This window comes from Erinaceus europaeus, chromosome X (assembly GCF_950295315.1).
Source record: "Erinaceus europaeus chromosome X, mEriEur2.1, whole genome shotgun sequence".
Classification (NCBI taxonomy): domain Eukaryota; kingdom Metazoa; phylum Chordata; class Mammalia; order Eulipotyphla; family Erinaceidae; genus Erinaceus; species Erinaceus europaeus.
In genome coordinates, this window is record NC_080185.1 from 92658695 (window position 1) to 92679984 (window position 21290).

Genomic DNA, 21290 nt, shown 5'->3' on the forward strand with positions numbered 1-21290 from the left:
TTTCTATGTAATACTCAATATTTAATCAAGTACATAGCACTAGTGGCCTGCAGGCTGATGACTTGTTTATTTGCATTATGGGTTTAAAGGAGAGCACATTTCCAAAATATGGTTTAAAAGAGTACATAAAAAAAAAAATCACCTCGGAATTAACACAGTGAATAAGATGTAATCAGACACATAGGATAATACTTTACTATGACAAGAAGTGTTTATTAATTACCCACAATCCATCAGCACTATCAGAAATCTCATCCTTTTAATAATTTTTTAGCATTAAAGGCCACTAACACCCTTCATTCCACTGTGTCAGTTTCTTCCCTCTACTGAATATTTCCTATTAGCTTTTACTTGATATAAAAGTATTTTCAATTTAAAGCAAACAGCCCCTCTTAGTCCCACTTCTTTTTCAGCTATCACCTGTTTATGTCCTTCCCATTTATACTGGGCTTTAGGACTGCACTGGGCAGTACGTACTTGCAACTTTCAATTCCTCTCCTTTCTTTCTATGTTCACATCAACTGCACTTAGACTCTTGCCCAGACTAATTTCTTCTCTAGGTGTCAGCAGATCTTTTCTAAAAGAGGCCAGATGGCACATATTATAGACACTGTATATAATACATAATCTACCATGTACCAATGATTTTTTTTAAGTTTTCCACACCTTTGATTATGCAAAAAACATTATTGGTTTGTAGGCCATAAAAACAAACAGGACTGGGAGTCGGGCACTAGCGCAGCCGGTTAAGCACAGGTGCTGCAAAGTACAAGGATGGACTTGCAAAGTACAAGGATGGATCCTGGTTCGAACCCCCAGCTCTCCACCTGCAGAGGAGCCACTTCACAAGCGGTGAAGCAGGTCTGCAGATGTCTATCTTTCTCTCCCTCTTTCTGTCTTCCCCTCCTCTCTCTATTTCTCTCTGTCCTATCCAACAACAATGACATCAATAATAACTACAACAATAAAACAACAAGGGCAACAAAAGGGAATAAATAAATAAATATATTTTTTTAATTATTAAAAAAAAACAAAAAACAACGTAACTTCTAGAAAGGAGCTATGATGACCTAGTTTACAGAAGTTGTCACTCCCCCGGAAAACAAATATTAAAAATATTGAAATAAATTTCATTAGAGCACAGTTTGTATTTCTAGTTGCGCGTGGGGGGGTGGGATGGGTGGAGGGGGGGGAGGATAATCACTGTTGGGAAGCTGGCAATTGCACCCGAATGGCAGGAAAGACACAAGGAGACACTCCACTACCTGCTGGTAGACAGGACTGAGACAACCAAGGAACTGAACACTGTACCCTCGTGGCAGCAGGGAAGCCACCCAAACACCAAGGCATCCCAGCTGCCACAGAGACCCTAGTAAAAGGGGTCAGGCTCCACTGTAGGCAAGAAAACTGACTGACATCTCAGCAGAGTTCCTACTTTGAGGAAACAGTCAGGGAAGAGCAGGAGGAGTATGGGAACATTCCTCCTGCCCAAGACTAGTGCTCCACTTAAGGGACATCAAGTGCCACACGACATCATCTCTTCAAAACTCCCATTGTCCCCCACAACTCCTGAGTAAAGAAAAACCCAGCACCACCTGCTGATGAAAAGAGAAACAAAAATAGATGGGTAAAAGGTAGGGAAATGCTGATTCTAGGAAATTAATGAGTCGGTCAGACTCTAGAGGAGATACCAGAGGAAAAAATATAGGAAATATGTCAGGAAATTTGAAGAAATACAGAGTTCTCAGTTTAACATGGAGAAATGGATGAAGAAATGAAGGAAAACAGAAAACATGAAAACCGAGCTAGTGAAGGGCAGGGAGGTAATGCACCTGGTAAGGTGCACATGTTACCATGTAGAAGAATCCAGAGAGTTTAAGCCCCTGGTCCCCACCTGTACAGAGTAAGTTTCACAAGTAGTGAAGCACTGCTGAGGGTGCCCCCTTTTTTTTTTCCCCCTTTCTCCATTCCCTCTCAATTTATGTCTCTATCAATAAAAAATAAACAAACAAAAGAAAAACAAAGCTACTAAATGTGATGGACCCCAAATGCATTTCAGACAGAGAGGGAGAAAGACACCTGCAGACCTGTTTCAGTTTGTTAAGTGTCCTTCTTGCAGGTGGGGTGCCAGGGGTTCAAATCTGGATCCTTATGTGAGCCCTTGTGCTGAGTGCTAGGTGTGCTTAACTGGGTGCACTACCACTCAGCCCCCAGGAGTTATTTTTCTTTATTAATGAGAGAAGGGCTAGGGAGAGGAACCAGAGTATTATTCTAGTGCATGCAATGCCGGAGATTGAATTTAAGATCCCATGTTTGAGAGTCTAACCATCCACTGAGCCACCTTCCTGGACTCTCACAACCAACTCTTATCAGTAAATCCTACTGGTTCTATTTTCTAAACATACCTCCAAATTGACCATATCTACTACTCTCATTCTGGATTAAGGCACCATCATCACCTAATCTGGATAATAACAATAATCTCTTCAAATTGGCCACATTATTTCTGTCTTTGCCTCCTTTAGCCTATTCACAAAACACCCAAGAGAACCCAGTTAAAAATATGTCCTGTCAGATCACGATACATCCATTCAAATTCTGTTGTCTTATTCAATTTGGAATACAAATCTCATATTCTTACAATGACCTACATGGATGGACATGATTTGGTAGCTTGTCTCTAGCTGAATCACATCTACCAGTTTGACCAGCACTCTCCGCTCCCAAATTCTCTAATGGCTTGAATTCTTAACATCCTGGCTACGTGCCCTTGGAGATATCCTAAGACACCACTTTCCAACCAAAGTAAAATTCAGAAATTAATGGTGACATTATATATAAAGTAACACTATATAGATGTTACTGTAAGTTAACAGTGGGTGGCTTTAGTTTCCCCGCCCCTCCAGGGTTATTGCTGGGGCCCGGTGCCTGTACTACAAATCCCATGCCTGGCTCCCGGTGGCCATTTTTCATTTTTATTGGATAGGACAGAAAGAAATTGAGAGGGGAGGGGGAGGTAGAGAGGGAGAGACAGAGAGACACCTGCAGACCTGTTCGCTTGTGAAGTGACTCCCGCACTGCAGGTGGGGAGCCAAGGACTTGAACTAGTATCCTCGAGTGGGTCCTTGCACTTTGTACTATGTGCACTTAACCTGGTGCATCACCGCCTGGCCCCAACAGTGGGCTTTAAGGAGACTATATTATCTATTTTCTTTTGGAAAGTTCAAATACTGTGCACGCTTATATACATGAATTTTATAATGGGGGGAAAAATACACTCACTTTTTTTTCTTTTTTTGTTGTTGTTTCGTTACCAAAGCACTGCTCAGCTCTGGCTTACGGTGGTGCAGAGGATTGAACCTGGGGCTTTGGAGCCTCAGACATGACAGTCTTCTTGCACAACCATTATGCTAGCTTCCCCAGAGGGAGGGAAATACACTAAGATATGTGGTTCAGGTGGTGGTGCAATGATAAAGCTTTGGACTCTCAAGCATGAGGTCCTAAGTTCGATCCCCAGCAGCACATGTGCCAGAGTGATGTCCGGTTCTTTCTCTCTCCTCCTATCTTTCTCATTAATAAATAAATAAATAAAATCTTTAATAAAAATACACTAAGGTACATATACACTGTGACAATGTATCAACAGAAATAATACCATTATACCATAAAATGCTTATGAAAACGGCCCCTTGCACACACAAAAAATCAAAATGAATAAAGCTAATTAAAACATAAGGAACTGGGAGTCAGGCTGTAGCGCAGCGGGTTAAGCGCAGGTGGCGCAAAGCACAAGGACCGGCATAAGGATCCCGGTTCGAACCCCGGCTCCCCACCTGCAGGGGAGTCGCTTCACAGGTGGTGAAGCAGGTCTGCAGGTGTCTATCTTTCTCTCCTCCTCTCTCCATTTCTCTCTGTCCTATCCAACAATGACGACGACAACAATAATAACTACAACAATAAAACAGCAAGGGCAACAAAAGGGAATAAATAAATAAAATATTTTTTTAAAAAAACATAAGGAACCAATAAAGTTTTTAGCCTGTCTCTTATTACCTGAGTGGAGTTAGATAGTTGGTTTTTCCACGGCTCCTCTGCGCTGCTGGTCAGGTTTGTGCGGTTATGAGGTAGAGTGAGTGCGTTTCGCTGCAGGTAAGGCACGTTTCCATTACTACCACTTCCTGTTATGTGATTATTGCCTATCAAAACAGTGTCTGTACTTCCCAGCGTTCTTGATGTGCTACAAGGAACATGGCCTGCAGAAAAGGGTCCATTGACCAAAGACTGCCCAGGGCAGGCAGGGCGGACTCCAGAGACACTAGGCACTCTAGTCAGAGCAAGCTGTGGCTGCTGGCTAGAGACCGAGTTTGTAGGCAGTGATGTGTCTGCTGTTGGCCCATTAGGGATTTCAGTAGATCGTACCTGTGCAACTCCTGTTTGTCTCATCTGCAGAAAAACAAGTGAAAAATGAATGCTCTTTATAAGAGATAAGGCAGATAAGGGAGAGAATGAGAATATGAAGTTGTACACCCAGTTAATTTCTGATTTGACAAGGTAATTTCTCTAGACTGAAAAATACATACATTTAAAGTAAGACAATGTGTATTCATATTTTTATAAGCTTTTCTTAGAAAAGCAGAAAAGTTTCATTTTTAAAGAAATATTCCTTTAGTAATTACAAAATAAAAAGTGACTGAAAAGTATGGAAGATTACTCTGGATTTCACAAGTCTTTCCTTAAATCACAAATAGGAAGTGCATGCGAGGAACCTGGTTCAATCGCTGGCAGTCTACATGCCAGAGTGGTATGTGTGTGTCTCATAATTATTATTTTTTTAAAAATTCAGGGATTTCACTAAAATCCTAGGTGTATTTCCTCCGTAACTTGAGGCCAGACCACACAAACCTAATACTGCTTTAGATTTAACAAATGACACTGAATACTTTTAACAACCGGGAGAGTCTAAGCTCGTCAGATAAAGAAAGGACTATAAAAGCTAGAAAAGAGCAGGTGATTGACTGGTTCATTTAATGATGGCCTTTTCGATCAATACCAGGCCATCCCATCATATGGGGCACTAGTCAGGGATACCCACATAGATGTGATGGGCCTAGATCTCTAATAGAGGTTACCATCACTGGTCACTTCCATTAGGAAGGTTATCATAAGCCTCTGCAGGAACTTACCCTCACTATAAAGTAGAAATGGTAGGGACTGCCTCACACTCCAAAGGGAGGCTGGGTCAACCTACTATGCCACTTGAGGAAGACCAGTTCGAGCCCCTGGCTCTCCACCTGCAGAGGAGTCGCTTCACAGGCGGTGAAGCAGGTCTGCAGGTGTCTTTCTCTCCCCGTCTTCCCTTCCTCTCTCTATTTCGCTCTGTCCTAACAACAATGACATCAATAATAACTACAACAATAAAACAACAAGGGCAACAAAAGGAAATAAGTAAATAAAGTATTAGAAAATTTAAAAAAGAAAAAATAAATGTTAGGGAAAGATGACTAGAGAGCTCTGAAACTCACTTCCATTAGGACCCAGAGAGAGAAAAGGAAAAAAAGAAAGGCATTTGATAGCAGTAATAGGTGTATGCGTGACTTAGTAAGAGATGGTAGGAATATAGAATAAATGGGGGGGGGGGGATAGAGAGACAGATAATTATAGAAATAAAGGTCAACCCCTATCTGTGACCTTGGGAGAACCACTGCAGTTTCCAATGGAGGGAATGAAGACACAGAATCTGGTGGTGGGAACGGCATGGAATTGTATCCCTGTTGTTTTGTAAATCACTAATAAAATAAAAAATATTCAGGGAATCTCAAAATTTTATTGTATTACATTTATGTATCATATCTTCCAATGTAAACAAGTGAGTCTTAAAGCCTTCACTTCAGCTTAAGATAGTTTTATACATAATAGGAAGAAATGCTTAGAACACATGTGAAACAGCATGCAATCAAATAACAAGTTTTTGTTTACAATTAAATTTAGATGTTTTTCCTAGAAATCTGTCAATATCTACTATTTTAACAAGTATGTCTTATGAAACTCCACCAAATACTGGTAAAGAACTCATGTGGGCACCAAAATGCCAAAAAAAATGATGTTTCAGCCAATAAAAATACTCAAAATGCTAAGAAATTTGAAAGGGGGTGGGGAGAGATGCTATACACACTTGGTGATGTTGCATTAAGACAACCTGACTTTCTAGTTGCTCTAGCGTCAGTTTCTGTGCTGGATTTGAATTATTTCTATTTTCAGGGAGCTTCTAGGAGAAAGGGGAATACAAAGACATATCTAAGAAACAACCTCAATATACTAAGCAACTCTCCCTAAAATGACTAGATAAACTCAAAACTGCTAGTCTCAAAAATACTCATTTCTGACCTACAGTAACCGATTCCAAGATAAAGGTCTTCAAGACGTTTGAGAAATTTTAGAGCACTCAACTGAAAAAGGTTAACTATAACTATACAGTGATCTTCTAGATAAATGGACATGAAATTTTACTCAATATTTTTCATATTCAAAATAAGCTTATTTAGGGTGGGCGTTGGTAGCATAATGGCTATGCAAAGAAACTCTCAAGACTGAGGCTCTGAAGTCCCAGGTTCAATCTCCTGCACCACCATAAGCCAGTTTGGTCAATGCTCTGGTAAAAATAATAATAATAATAATAACAACAACAACAACAAATTTTAAATGTTTTAGAAAAATAAGAAAAGCTGGACATCACGCTAGCTACCAAACTCAAGCATAACTACGATTGTTGTATGCCTCCAGGAACATGCCTAAAAGGGTTCTCCTAGTTTTCTTCTACCCTACAATCCCTAATCTCATCTGCTCTGATCCTACTTTCTGGTTCCTGTTCATTAACCATCTTGTCTCAACTTAGGTCATGCCACCTTCCAGACACCAGGCTGCAGACACTACCATGACTCCACCCCGACTTCTCTGGGCAGACGACCTCACCAGTGTGTCCTGGACCCTCACATCTTCAGAGTTCTGGTCCACTAGGGAGAGATAGGAACAGGCTGGGGGTATGGATCGAGCTGTCAACATCCATACTCAGTGGAGAAGCAGCTACAGAAGCCAGAACTCCTACCTTCTGCTCCCCATAAAGAACCTTGATCCATACTCCCAGAGGGGGAGAAGTGATAGGATGAAGATAAGAGGACTCTGCACTCCAGCTCCATCAGCACCCAGAGAGAGAAGGAAAAGGAGAGGGACATATGGAGGTAGTTATGAATGTCATGAATGGCTTAGAGGGAAAGAGAGGAGTGAATCGGAAAAAGAAGGGGCAACTATGTATAAATGTGGAAAGATAGTTGTACAGAAGATGGTTAGCCAGTGCCTAAAACCTCAGGGGAACAGTGGTGGATTGCAGTGGGGAGAGTGAAGATTCGGAAGTCTGGTGGTGGGAATGGTGTAGATTCAAAGCCCTGTCGACATGTAATTCTGTAACATAAAACTATAAAAAATTAAGGAAGAATAAAAAGCTTGTTTGAGCTTTAAAATAATTTTGACAAGTATATGCAAAGAAGCACTTTTTAGAATAGAAAAAAAGAAAATGCTAGCAACCTGACTATCTTAAGCCAGTGATCTGTCTAAAGAATTATCTGCATGAAGAATTATGGGGGGCCAGGTGGTGCACCTGGTTGAGTGCACACATTACAGTGTGCAAGGTCCTAAATTCTAGTCTCCATGCCACCTAGAGGAGAAAGCTTCAGAAGCAGTGAAGCAATAAGCAGTGTTGTCAGTGGATGGGTCGGTTGGTCTATCTATTTGTCTATCTCTGTATCTCCCCCTTCCCTCTCAATTTCTGTCTCTGTCCTAAATAAAGTAAAATAATATAAAATAATTATGGTATATCCATAAAAGAACATGGAAGCTATTTATATAGTGATATGAAAAGGTCTATAAAATATACAAAGTTTCATATAGTCCTTTTACCATTTGGGTTAAAAATTAAAAACTTGTGCACGGGCACCTGGGAGGGTGCCTACTTATCATGCAAGTCAACAGATTTAACCCCAACCTCCACTGTACTGAGGAAAACTTCAGTACTGCAGTATCTTACCCTCTTCTCTCTATCTTAAAAAGTCTGCTCAATGAGATGAAGCCCCTGATGATTACAAAGAGAGAAGAAAGATGCATATTTGCTTTATACATATATCAGATCTCTGAAAAGATAGTAAGAAACTAGTACCTCTAGTAGCTTTGTTTATGTGTTAGGATGGGCATCCAGTGGGCAGAAATGGTAACTGGAAGGGTCATTTCCTCTATGTACCCTGTATTCACACTTGTGCAATGGGAATTATATTAACATATTGCCTCTTCAAAAAAAAATTGAGAGTGCAGAAACAATGAATAACCATGATAAATGTATGCTCACATCAGTTACATTTGTACTGAGTCTCCTGGCATTTAATTTTAGAAGTTATTCTTTTAAGACCTTACTAAACAATCTATCGAAAGCATATCTTACATACCTGTAGTTTCTGTGGTGTCATACACCATGAATGAGCCTGTTGCTGTACAGGAGGATGTGACACTGCATGGCCACTACTCCAACTATCAGCTGAATTCTGAAGAAAATTAATTGAAAAAAGTTAAAGACTATTTGATTAAATAACAGCTAACACTAAAGATTAATGGAGGCCAAATGACTATGACTTGAAATATTTACATATAGAAGCAATGTTATGACATCAGATTATTTAAAAAATAACTTTACATGCAGAATAAACTTGGTAAATCATAAATTATTAACTTTTAAATAAGCCACCCCAAAAAGCCCACCCCTAAACTATGACCCAAACAGCTAAATTCCATCTTTTCTACTAGGTCCAACTGTAAAATTTATTTCAATGTCAATAGGAATTGATGATGAAAAGTGTGCTGAGATTTTTAACGTCAGGGAGATGAATAAAATGATTTGATGAATGCAAATTTATCCTACTTTCTGTATTTAAAATGATTCTAAGAATTTGGGATGAAAAACTCAAAAATTCACTTTTTGATGTCCACAGATTTAAAATAACGAACGAGGTGTTCAAACTGCAAAGGTTCAGGGCAGTTCGGAGTTTTCTTCCTGACTGGGTTTTCTAGTTCTCTGTAACATATACCTTTGTTGGACTAGATGTTCTTTTCCTCTTGGCAGGACTGGACAGGTCATCTACTTGGCTAGAAGGAATCATGTGTGGTGGCAAGGACTGCTGTGAAATTGGTGTTTGACTGAGGCCTAATACAGGTTCAGTATTTGGATGATGAGGTTTACATGCCTAAGAATCACAGAAGGAAGACAAAAATAGGGTTCTATATATTCTTAATTCATTCCTTCAAATTATAAAACTTTACAAACTACTTTTCAAAGCTATGTGGACATCGCTGGTTGCAACTACTAGAAATCAAAATCAAATGACCATCAATGGAGGAATGTGTACCTTCCTTCGAAAAACTTGCTTTAAAAATTAAATAAACCACTGTAAAATTATTTTAAGAAATCTTCAAACTTATGAAATGCACAAAGGTTCTAAATTGGCACCCAAAATTTTCATCCCACATTGGAGGGAGCTTTATTTTGATCTAGATTCCCTTCATAATTAAACCAAAATGCTTTTCATTATTAAAAGACTCCTATGCTTAGTAAAATACGTTTGACCATCACAAATTGAAAAGAACCCTTAAAGCTGGGCACCTGCAGAATATAACCCAACTTCTCACCTGCTGTGCTGTGTTCATGGCACCCTGCCTGGAGGTAAGCTCTGCGGGGATTGGTAGGCTCCATGCCTCCTCAATACTAGGAAGTAATTTATTTTTATTCTGTAGACTACCTTGTGGAAGGTTACACAACTGAGCCTAGGAAAAATTATGTAAAAAGCAAATTTAACACAAGCCTACTTGAGTAAGAGCAAGTCCACTAAATCTTCCTAAATGCTACAACTAGTTGTTTTTTTAGAAAGTAGATTCGTAATTTGGGGTTTCAGAAAAATAAATGTAAAGAAGGTAACTGGAATAATAAACCTTTGTGAGAATTAAAACAAATTTGAGCTCTGTTTCCAGAGTTCTCATAGCTGTCTTCTTATGAAACTCCAAGCAAGAGTGAACGACAGTGTTTGTATTCTTTTGTCTAAAATGCTATGACAACTTAAAAATGTAGACAGTACATAGAAAAATTATGTAAATTAATATGCATCAACAGAGTAAATATACAAAAGAGCATCTTCTAAAATACTGTATATCTTATTTAAAATGAAAAGTAAAATAACACTCCAGGCTATGGTATGTTTACAAGATATGGAAACATGTTATAGACATCAAAACAAAACTAGACAAACTTTCAGCCACCCTCCTGCTGTCTGAGTGTCATAGGGAAGTGTGTGCCTTTAAAACGTTACTATTTAAAAATTTTACCTGTAAATACTTAATTCGTGCTGCAAGTGCAGAGGTATTACTACAACTTTTGCTTCTGGTTGCATTTATGTAGCATTTAATGGCATCCTGAGGCTGGTTGCAAGATTCGTAGAGTGTGCCTAGGTCCATCCAGGCTGCAGCATGGCCATGGTCCAATTGTACAGCACAAATGTAGGCCTGTAAGGCATCCATAGGCTGATTTTGCTGCTGATATAGGACGCTTAAAAGAGAAATTAAGAAACAAAGAAGTTAAATAAGAACTGTTTAGCTTTATAACATGATATAAACTAAGAAGTATAACCACCTTTGTATCTGTATATCAACTATAATACCAATATTTTTATATAAAGTCTTACCCAATTGAACACCATGTATCTGCACTTGCTTCTGATTTATCAATAGACTGCCTGTAAGATATAAAGGCATCCTGAACTTTCCCAATACTTGAATAGCACCTGAGAGAGGCAGGGAAAAAATATCAAGAAAATTCCATTAATATGACTAGTTAATTCACAAACTTGCTGAAAGAATGGACTTTAGAAAGCAAATACAAAAACACTACAAATGAATACACATATGTATATGTACAGAGAGATGTGCATAAAAGGTACAATTAACCCTTCCATAAATTATACTACGTCTGATAGGTATCAAAACATGCAGCATTCATGAACATTATTTAAGTCAAGGTCATATCACATCAACAATGACAGTAATTTAAAGACACACAACATTCTGACATATCCTCATCTATGATTTTTTTTAATTCAGGTAGAATTTAGTTGTTAAAAATCTAGACAATCACTCTATGTTGACATGATTTACTGAATCAGATTTCCAGTTGCCTTTCTTTGATAGTAACAGTTGATAATAACAGAATTCACACTGAATTCTTTGATCCACTAAAAATACAAACATATGTTGTCCATTAATATCAAGGTAACTATCAAAATATAATATAAATAGGTAGCATAGCTTAAGGACACAAAGAACTGCACTTGTAATTATAAATACAAAATTACCTCTGTAGTGTTAGGCACTAAAGGAGAAAGAAAAGAAGGAAAAAGAAAGAAAAAGCCAGTCCCTGTCTTCAAAGAGATTACAATTTAGTTGAGGATTAGTGAAAAATTATAAATATGACAGTGTCGTGTCAAATCACTAACACAAACAGTAACTGTCCTGAGAACTTAAGATAGTAGAGATCACTAGGCAAGAAGGGAAGGCAAGAAAGGGGAGGAGGTATGAGCATGGAATCTGACTATGTTTACATGCATGCTTATATCAGACACTATGGTAATTAGGTTAAACCTCTCCCCCCAAGTAGAGCACATTATGCATATAATAAGCTAATTCATATTTTTACTAACTCACTTTTGTAGTATTAGCTGAAAATAGTAAAAAAAAAAAAAAAAAAAGTCTTAACTGTATTTGCTCAAATGCCATATTTGAATTCTCATATTTGATCTCTGAAACTTTACTAATTGATGTAATACAAAAACCTGAAAATTCAGGTTAATACATGCCAAAAAGTAGAAAAAAACTGATCTATTTAAGTATGCCCTGGAGTTTGTCTCTAAACAAAAGGAACAGCACAAGGAAAACACTTTATAGGAATACACTAACCTGTTAACAATGTGTAATTACTGACAGAAAAAAAATAATGAAGCAGAGATTTACAATCACTGGAAGACCAGACAAAACGTGGGGTAAAAATAATGGTGAGGCAAGAGAGAACGTGGAAGGAAAAATAAATCAAAGACAGACAGACAGACTTTGTGACAGACTGGTTAGAAATCATAGATGTTGTGTGGAGGCAGTTATATCTTACTTTTTTAGTCTGATTAAATGAAGAAAAATGCTCACTACATATCATTGGTAAACATGAAATAATCAGTTTGTTTGAGGAAGAACATGAAAAATCAGAGTTGAAATACGTAGTTTCTGACATAAGGTAAGGGCATTAACATGAACAGTAGTGAGCAATGAGTAAGAGGAGGTCCTAGAGCTTAAACTCTGAAGTACAGAAATCCAGATTTGGAAGTCTGGTTCAAATCCACACATATTGAAAAGCGCCTAGAATATGGGACATGGGGACTAGAGAGAAAGAATAGTTATGCAAAGAAGACTTTCTATGCCCAACGCACCAAATCAATCCCCAACACCACTGGAAGTCAGAGCTGAATGGTGCTAAGGGAAACAAACAAAAACAGTAATAATAAAAGAAAACAAGGGGGGGGGGGGAGACAGCATAATGGTTATGCAAAGAGTCTCTCATGCCTGAGGCTCCAAAGTCCTTGGTTCAATCCTCTGCGCCACCAATAAGCCAGAGCTAATACATGTTTTGGTTAAATAAATAAATCAATAACAAAACAGAACACCTAGGCTAGGAGATAGTTCACCAGTAAAGCATATGTATTCCACATGTAAGGCCCTGGGTTTGAGCCACAGTACTTCATGGCAGCATCATAGAAAGCAGGGGAGTGGGGTGGTAGTGCTCGCGGAGGTGGAAAAATCTGTTGTGGTATCTTTCTCCTTTCTGCTTATTTCTCCAGTAGCCTGGAGAACTCTTAGAATAGAAATGGACTTACCCTATGACCCAGCAATTCCTCTCCTGGGGATATAACCTAAAGAGTCAAACACACTTATCCAAAGAGATCTGGGTATACCTATGCTCACAGCAGCAGTTTGTAACAGTCCAAACTTGAAAGTAACCCAGGTGTCCAACAACAGATGAATGGCTAAGAAAGCTGTGGTATTAAGAATAAGCTAGTGAGAATGATGAATTCACCTTCTTCACCTCATCTTGAATGGGGCTTACAGGTATTATGTTAAGTGAGGTGACCCAGAAAGAGGAAGATCAATTTGGGGTGGTCCCACTCATAGACAGAAGTTGAAAAATAAGAACAAAAGGGAAAACACCATGCAGAACTTGGACTGGATTTGGTGTATTATTTCAAAGTAAAGGACTCTGGGGCGGGAGAAAGTGTTCAGGTCCTGGAACATGACGATGACGGAGGAGGACCTAGGAGGGGATGGTGAGTGTTATATGGTAAACTGAGAAATGTTACACATGTACCAACTACTAGAGGAGAAAAAAAAAACAAAGAAGAAGTCACCTTGTTCACCTTATCTTGAATGGAGACTTTCAGGAATCATGTTAAATGAGATAAGCCAGAAAGAGAAGAATTAATATGGATGATCTCACTCATGAACAGAAGGAGAGAAATAAAACAGAAAGGGGAAACACAAAGTAGTAGAACTTGTTATTTGGTGTGTTTCACCAAAGTCAAGGACTCAGGAGGAGGGGTGGTGCTTTCTGGCCATAGCGCATGATAGTGGAGGAGGACATAGTCTGGGGGTGAGGGGTGAGAGTGCCTTCCAGAAAACTGATCAATTCTATACATACATCAACAACTGTAGTTACTGTAAATCATACCCCCCAACAACAAGAAGAAAATAATCAAATGACATCTACAAGGAGGAGGCAAAAAGAAGTCTAAAGAAAACAATCACTGATTTATGTGGATTGAGCAATGTGAGAAATGTCAGTATCTGAGACAGAAAAGGTAGTGTCAGTGAGCATCTGCTGATTTTTTTTTTCAGGCTAGAGGCTTTTTTTTTTTTTTGGTATTGTTGTTGTTTTTACCAGAGCACTCCTCAGCTCTGGCTTACATGGTGTGGGGGGGATTGAACCTGGGACCTTGGAGTCTCAGGCACAAAAGAGTCTTTGCATAACCATTATGCTATCTACCCTCATTCTGATTTTTTTTTTTTTAATGGAGAGAGAATTCGTGCAAATAGGTCTGTTAAAAACAGATACCAGAATGAAAGGAAATGCTTAAGGGATAGTAGAAAACATGCTGGTGGTTATGTTAAAGCCAAATCTCAGATTTATAAACAAATTTACCTAACCAATGGGAGAAATAAGCAGTAATTCCCCAAGCCAATGTTTTTACTTTGGATTCCTACCAATTCAAAGTAGGAAATCAATATGCCTAAATGTAGGTGCCTAGACTTAACGGCCAACAACTTTTGCCCTAATAAAACTCAAGACAGTCTTGTGTAACTCAAAAAGCACTGAGTGAACCTACTATCTGTTTTCTGCTCTGATATTAATAATACATGTGACTGTCATCTTGGACAAGATATTTTACTACTCTCAAATCACTTTTTTACATCTGTAAAATAACAAGAGTTTAGAAGGTAAATTCAATGATCTCTCAGGTCCTTCCCAGCTGACATTCTACTGGCCTGCGATCACACAGTCAATAACTAATGCTAGTATAACAGCATTCAAATTACAATTTCATTAGGATATACATGCCACAAGATGAGCAAATCCAATCTTCAACACAGACTTGAATGTAGAGGTAAGAAAAAGAGAAAAACCGAAACTCAGAAATATTAGGATCATCAAATCCCAAAGCTGCTTACTGGCATCTGAAGTCTTCATTCTGTGGTTTAGTTAACTTCTAAAATATAATGTATTTATAAAACTTTTCTTATTACAAAATAGTAAAACCAATACATCAGAAGGCAAAGTAGGAAAGTAGGAAGGTAAGAAAAGCAAACAGAAAAATTCTAAAATCATCCTCAAATTATAGTTACAGATTATAAAATAGTCTAGTCTTAAATCTTGAACTGAAAAGCAAGTTATATAGTAGTAAGTATCCTTCTTTTGTCAAGTTAGTAAAATGTACTGTATACTTGGAAAATGGATGCAAAAGTTTTTTTTTTTTTTTTTTCTTCCAGGGCTATTGCTGGGGCTCAGTGCCTGCACCACTAATCCACTGCTCCTGGAGGCCACTGTTTCCCTTTTGTTGCCCTGGTGATTTTATCTTTGTTGTAATCATTATCACTGTTATTGATGTCGTTGTTGCTGGATAGGACAGAGAGAAATGGAGAGAGGAGGGGAAGGCAAAGAGGAGGAGAGAAAAACACTTGCAGACCCACTTTACCGCCTGTGAAGCAACTCCCCTACAGGTGGGGAGGTGGGGGCTCGAACTGGGATCCTTCCGCTGGTCCTTGCATTTTGCGCCACGTGCGCTTAACCCGCTGCGCTACTGCCTGACCCCCGCAAAAGATTTTTTAAAAGCATTTCAAAGTTTAAAAAGTAAATCTGGTTAAACTGGGGGGGAAATATAGGAGACTCTCACTAAGGCAAATATTATATAGCATAACTAAAATAGTAATTCCTATCTAATTATATATTAAATTTTATGCCTAGAATTAGAAAATTTCATTGTTTTAGGTTAAAAAGAATGTTCATACATGAAATAGTTCAGACACTAGAGGCAATGCCTAGGTAGCCCCTACACTTTACAGTACTAGATCTCCTTTCCAATCACTGCATGAACTGTCCTATTTCCAAAACTAGTGGTCTTAGCTCCAAATGCAAATGGTGTTTAGTTAATTTATTCCATGTACTGAGCATCCACATTGATGAGCAAGAAGGTACAAAGATAGTAAAATCCAGTTTTGGCTCCTGAACAATTTTAATTAAAAGAAGAAGATAAAATTTGGTCTCTCAAGCTTTATAAATGAGAAACCCCTACTAGGTTTAAGCAGTCTTGGAAGGTATTAAAAACTTCCTGCTAAAATTGATATACCTTTTAGTCAACCTAGTTATACATTAATAGTGATAGTTCAAATACATCTTTAAGGGTAAAAACATCTTAATACATTCCCACAAACATACTTTCATGAATTTAAAGGAAATATATAATACTAAAATTTAATGTAATTATATGAGAAACTCATTTAAAGCAATATATTTCTATGTTTTAAAAAGGATGAACAACAACTCGTGGTTTCAAAAGAAAGCATAAAATTGTAACCTTTAGTGTGTGAAAATACCTAATAGATCACATCTTCAATACTATTGGCAATTTAGGTCAGGTAGTCTTTTGCTGTGTAAACTGTGCATTCTAAGATATCTTATAGTATCACTTGCTTCTAGCTACTAGATGCAAGTAGCATGTCCCATGGCCATAATAATTAGAGTCCCCAGAGATGAAATGTCCCGTGAGGCAATTCCCCCTCCCCAACTACCACATAATACAACTCTCTTGTCTTAAATGTTTAAACCATCCATGAGTTCACAAACAGAAGCCTAGCAAAGAATTTTCTACGTACATTGATCTTTTCACTGTACCATATGTCAGGAACTAAAACATAATCTATCAGATACATATACATCAGTTATATTTCAGATAATCATTAAGTATAATTCAGACATTCGAAGAAAAGAGTAAAGTTTATAAGCATGTAGAAAACTATTTTCATCCATGTCATTTTTCCTTTTCAACAAATCCAATAAAGTGACTACTTTCTCACTACTCAAGTAAGTGGTGATTTGAGTTCTACTATTAATCAAATATGTTCATTTTAAGCTATGCATCATTAAAAAATGATAAATAGCAAGGTTCCACTGGCAAATGGTAATCAACAGGCAGAATGAGAAATCTTCTGTTCTCTTAAGTAGAAATAGAAACAAGACATTAGAAATCATAAAGACATTTAAATACTTAGGTTAAGAATTAGTATTTGAAAAGGTTTAGAAGCCAGAAATAATTTAAGTTAAAGGAAATTCAAGAAGCAAAATAGCAAAAGCCCTGATATACTAGATAATGCTGTGAGAAAACTGACATTCAGAAGCTTTTTAATTTCTAGAAATTTTACATTTAAGAAGTATACTGGTAAGATTATAAATGTAAATCAACGCTTTAATCCATAATCTAAATCTCTTAGCTGTAATAAAGAAAAACAAAGTGTCAGTAAGTCTCACCTTCCAAGAAAATACCAAGACTGGCCAGAATTAGGATCTGCTTCCAAAGACTTCTGGAGATACTGTATAGCATAGCTTTCCTTGGCCGCTTTATCTCCCAAAAGGTCCACAGTGTGATGCATCCAACCTACAGTAAACATTAAATTAAATTACATTAAAAATATTTACCTAAATGATGTAATTGTTCTGCTATTTTTAAGGCTACCAAGCAGAAATAAACAGAGATGTAATATTTGCCTTATTCAATGTATTCATTTAGTTTAGGATACACACTGCAAAAGTTTAGAACTGCCAATTCTGGACAGAAGAAATTCTGTTTCTCAAAGAGAGGTAAAACTAAAGCTATATGATGTTCTCTAATTCAAGATAAATTAAAATGATTTTAAGCAGTGATTCAACACAGTAGATTTACAAACTAGTTCCTCTATTCTAAATATAGATACTTAAAAATCAAGTGATGAAACAAGAGTTCTAAAATATTATCATGCAAAAAGACTCTCCTGCCTAAGGCTCCAAAGTCCCAGGTTCAATTCCAAGAACTACCATAAACCAAAACTTAACAATGCTATGGTTTTACTGTATCTCTTTCTCTCCCATTAAAATAAGAAGTACGGGTGGGGAGAGGGGTGTGAGTATTAAACCAGTGGTTATTCAAGAGGGAAAAAATACAATGATGAAAGTTCAGAGTAAGACTCATATATACAACCGTATCTTATTGGCACTGGACACATATTATCAGTCTATATTTTAAAAAAAGCTATAAAATATTTGATTATTTTATAACAAGCCAAAGGATATTATAAAACTATATTCAAATGGTACAGAACATGCTAATTAAATGAATTTAGATATTACATAATCTCACTTAACTAAAAAAATATAAAGTCAAATATATAGAAGCCGAATGCAGAACAATAAGTAATAGAAATGAGGAAGTGGGAGAAATGGGAGCACACTGGTCAAAGATAAAAGTTGCAGTAGTGTAGGATAAAAACATGTAGAGAGCTAATTTACAGAATGGTAACTATAGCTAATGATTCTGTTATTACACTAGAAATTTGCTTCAAAGAATAAATTTTAGGGGCTCTTATTGTACACAAAATCAAATAATAATAATATGAAGCAGATTGGCTGAGTAGCTTAACTGTAACAATCATTTCATTTTGTACAGTTAAATAAAAAATGCTCACAATGTACACCTTTTAACAGTACACACTTTTACTCTAAGTAGTAAAAGTTATTGCTATATAAGCAATAAAAAATTGAATCATAGAAAAGCACAGTGTATTCTAAACCTGAGACACTACAGGAGAAGTATGCTTAATTTTCTAGGAAAATAATCTCATTTATGGATCGATCCAAACACATAAAATCAGCTCTGTTCTTTGTGTATAAATAGTTCAGATAAGGACCATTCTTCTCTGATATCTATTACAGTTGCTATGCTCCAAAAGATATTTTAAGGTGATTAAGTTATGTCTTATGGAAATTTAAATCAGTTTATTCATCTACTCTAGCCATATCTCGCTTGCTATTATTACTAATCAGAACAGGACCTAGAGAAACTTTTAACAAGAGCTATTATTAAGCACTATTGTCAAACAGGAAGGACTGGTAAGCAAGTACAAATAAGAACTGTTTTCCTTTCAAAACCATGAAAAGTTTACTGATATGCTCTGAAACATGGCAAGCCAAAGTAAAAAGGACAGGCTATTAAGACACAATTAAAACCAAAAGTATTCTGACACATCTCTTTTTACGTAAGAGCACAAAGAGTTTTAGCTCTACCTGGAAATCCATTTGAAAGGTCCAGAACAACTACTAAAATGCTATTTTAAAAAAACATACTTAAATATGATCATGATTCTTTAAGGATGGGTAACTAAAAATTCTAACATGAAGCAAAGTAATACATTAATAAGATTTGTCATATTACCATGTTTGTTAAAAATAAACATTTGTCCTAACCAAATACAAATAAAAGGTGGAGGAAAAATCCACTCAAATACCGAACACGAACAAGAAATATTACTCAGTAACTAGCAATAAAACTATAGGTTAGATGACTGGATCACTATCTTCCTGATGACAGTGACAACAAATTAACCAAATGGCTAGATTCCTTGATCTTTAACATTAGCAGAAAGTTGCATGCATACAGATGCTATAATGTTACATATTCCACTATTTTTCAATAAAATGTTTTTTAATAATATTTTTTAAACGTTTTACTCATTGCTCAGCTCTGGTGCATTGGTAGCGATGGAAATTAGACCTGGGAACTTTGTTGCCTCAGACATGAAAGTCCTTTTACTTAACCATGAAGCTGTATCCTCAGCCTGGTTTTTGATAATATTAACAACACAACTATAAAAGCAAACTCACCAATCACAAAATAGCTTTAGGCAAAGTACTTACCTTCACTGAATGCTCAGAATTATCTGACACGAAAAAAGTTTGTGAATTTTCTTCCCCTTTATTTATTTACTGAAGACAGAGAGAAATTAAGAGAGGAGAGAAGCTAGGAAGGCAGAAAGAGAGGCACCTATAACATTGTTTCATGTCTTGTAAAGCTTCCCCCAGCAGTTAGGGAGACCTGGGGTTTGAATCTGGGTCCTTGTGCATAGTAATGTGTGCATTCAACTGTGTGTGCCACTTCCAGGTCCCAAGTTTGTGGATTTAAAAGAACTTGTTGCGTTATGGAACTGTAATGAAATGGATGGACTATGAGATGGGACAATGCTTAGCAGAAGATGGGAACATACAGTGTTCTGATTAATTATATCAACTTTGGAAACAGAACAGAATACAAGAGCCAGATATCTGGGAACCCTGACATGTAAAAATGTAAAGAGAAGTACTTACACTAAATGTACAATATTACATACCTAACTGTTGTAAGACAGTCGCTTTTACTTGTGCAGAAAGGTTTTCTGTATGCAAAAGTTGTTCATAAGCCTCCTTTGCAGAATGATACTTTCTCTAAGGAGCAGATATAAAGAGATTTAAGGACAAACAAATCTGTATTTTTTTTTAAAGAACGAGTTCATTTAAAATTTAAATAACAACACTTTAAAAGATTACATAAGACAAAGTAAAGCCGTACAACTGAAAGTCAACATTTCCCAATAAGATAATCTATTTTTAAAAAGAATTTGACAAGTTGCAATAATTAAAACAAAAATCATGGGCCCAGGAGATAGCTCAATCTGTTAGAGGACTAGGCTGACATGTCTGGGGCCTGAGGTTCAGTCTCTGGTACTGTCACATGTTAGCACGGAGCAGTGTCCTGGCACTCCCACACATAATAAATTAAATAAAATTTAACTCTCCTTTTTTACAAATGAAAACCATCTCAGCCAACGTAGTGACATGGATGGCTTCAACTTTATTTAATAACATTGGTGGAATTATAGAGGTAGTCCACCTTCAAATACGTCACCTGCTGGCTGGGCAGTGGTGCTACCGGTTAAGCAGCACATATCAGTGCAAGGACCCAGGTTTGACTCCCTCCCCCCACCTGTAGGGGGTACACTTCACAAATGGTGAAGCAGGTCTGTAGGTGTCTATCTTTCTCTCCCTCTCTATCTCCCTCTCAATTTCTCTCTGTCCTGTCAAAAAAAAAAAAAAGGTAAAAATGGTCACACGTAACGGTGGATTTGTTATGCAGGCACCAAACCCCGGAGATAACTGGTGGGGGGGGAGGGGGAGAAAAGGAGTGTGTAACCTGCTTAAACATTAAATTCCCCAGCAACTTAATAACAGAATGGACATAAAAATTATACTACACTACTTTAAAGATATCAGTCCTTCTACACTTTAAAGACATCAATTTATCTTTAATAATGTTTACTATAATGTAGTATTTAAGCCTTATAAGTAAACTATTCACTAAAAATACTAATACAACTCAAAATAAAGTCAGCAATCACAACAACAACAAAAATACTTTTCCCTTAACAAATAGAAAATTTTGGGGGGGTAGGGGGTTACCATTAATTGTTATGTAAAAAGACTCTCATGCCTGAGGCTCCAAAGTCCCAGGTTCAATCCCCTACAGCAATATAAGCCAGTGCTCTGGCTAAATAAA

The 21290-nt window shown here is 37.1% G+C and overlaps 1 protein-coding gene across 10 annotated transcripts in view; it reads right to left on the reverse strand.

Moving 5' to 3' along the window:
- KDM6A (lysine demethylase 6A) overlaps positions 1 to 21290 on the reverse strand; it is a 186340-nt gene that overhangs the window by 45901 nt on the left and 119149 nt on the right. For 3 of the 10 annotated variants that reach the window (XM_016190476.2, XM_060182508.1, XM_060182510.1), the window contains 8 exons: positions 20089 to 20182; positions 17201 to 17327; positions 10770 to 10868; positions 10414 to 10633; positions 9724 to 9858; positions 9126 to 9281; positions 8490 to 8585; positions 4054 to 4443 (listed from right to left, as the gene is read on the reverse strand). In XM_016190476.2, the coding sequence (XP_016045962.1) occupies positions 4054 to 4443; positions 8490 to 8585; positions 9126 to 9281; positions 9724 to 9858; positions 10414 to 10633; positions 10770 to 10868; positions 17201 to 17327; positions 20089 to 20182 (1317 nt within the window). Of the gene's footprint in view, positions 1 to 4053; positions 4444 to 6172; positions 6266 to 6306; positions 6316 to 8489; positions 8586 to 9125; positions 9282 to 9723; positions 9859 to 10413; positions 10634 to 10769; positions 10869 to 17200; positions 17328 to 20088; positions 20183 to 21290 lie in introns of all 10 variants that reach the window. The other 7 variants (XM_007528215.3, XM_007528216.3, XM_007528220.3 and 4 more) reach the window with 7 other exon arrangements.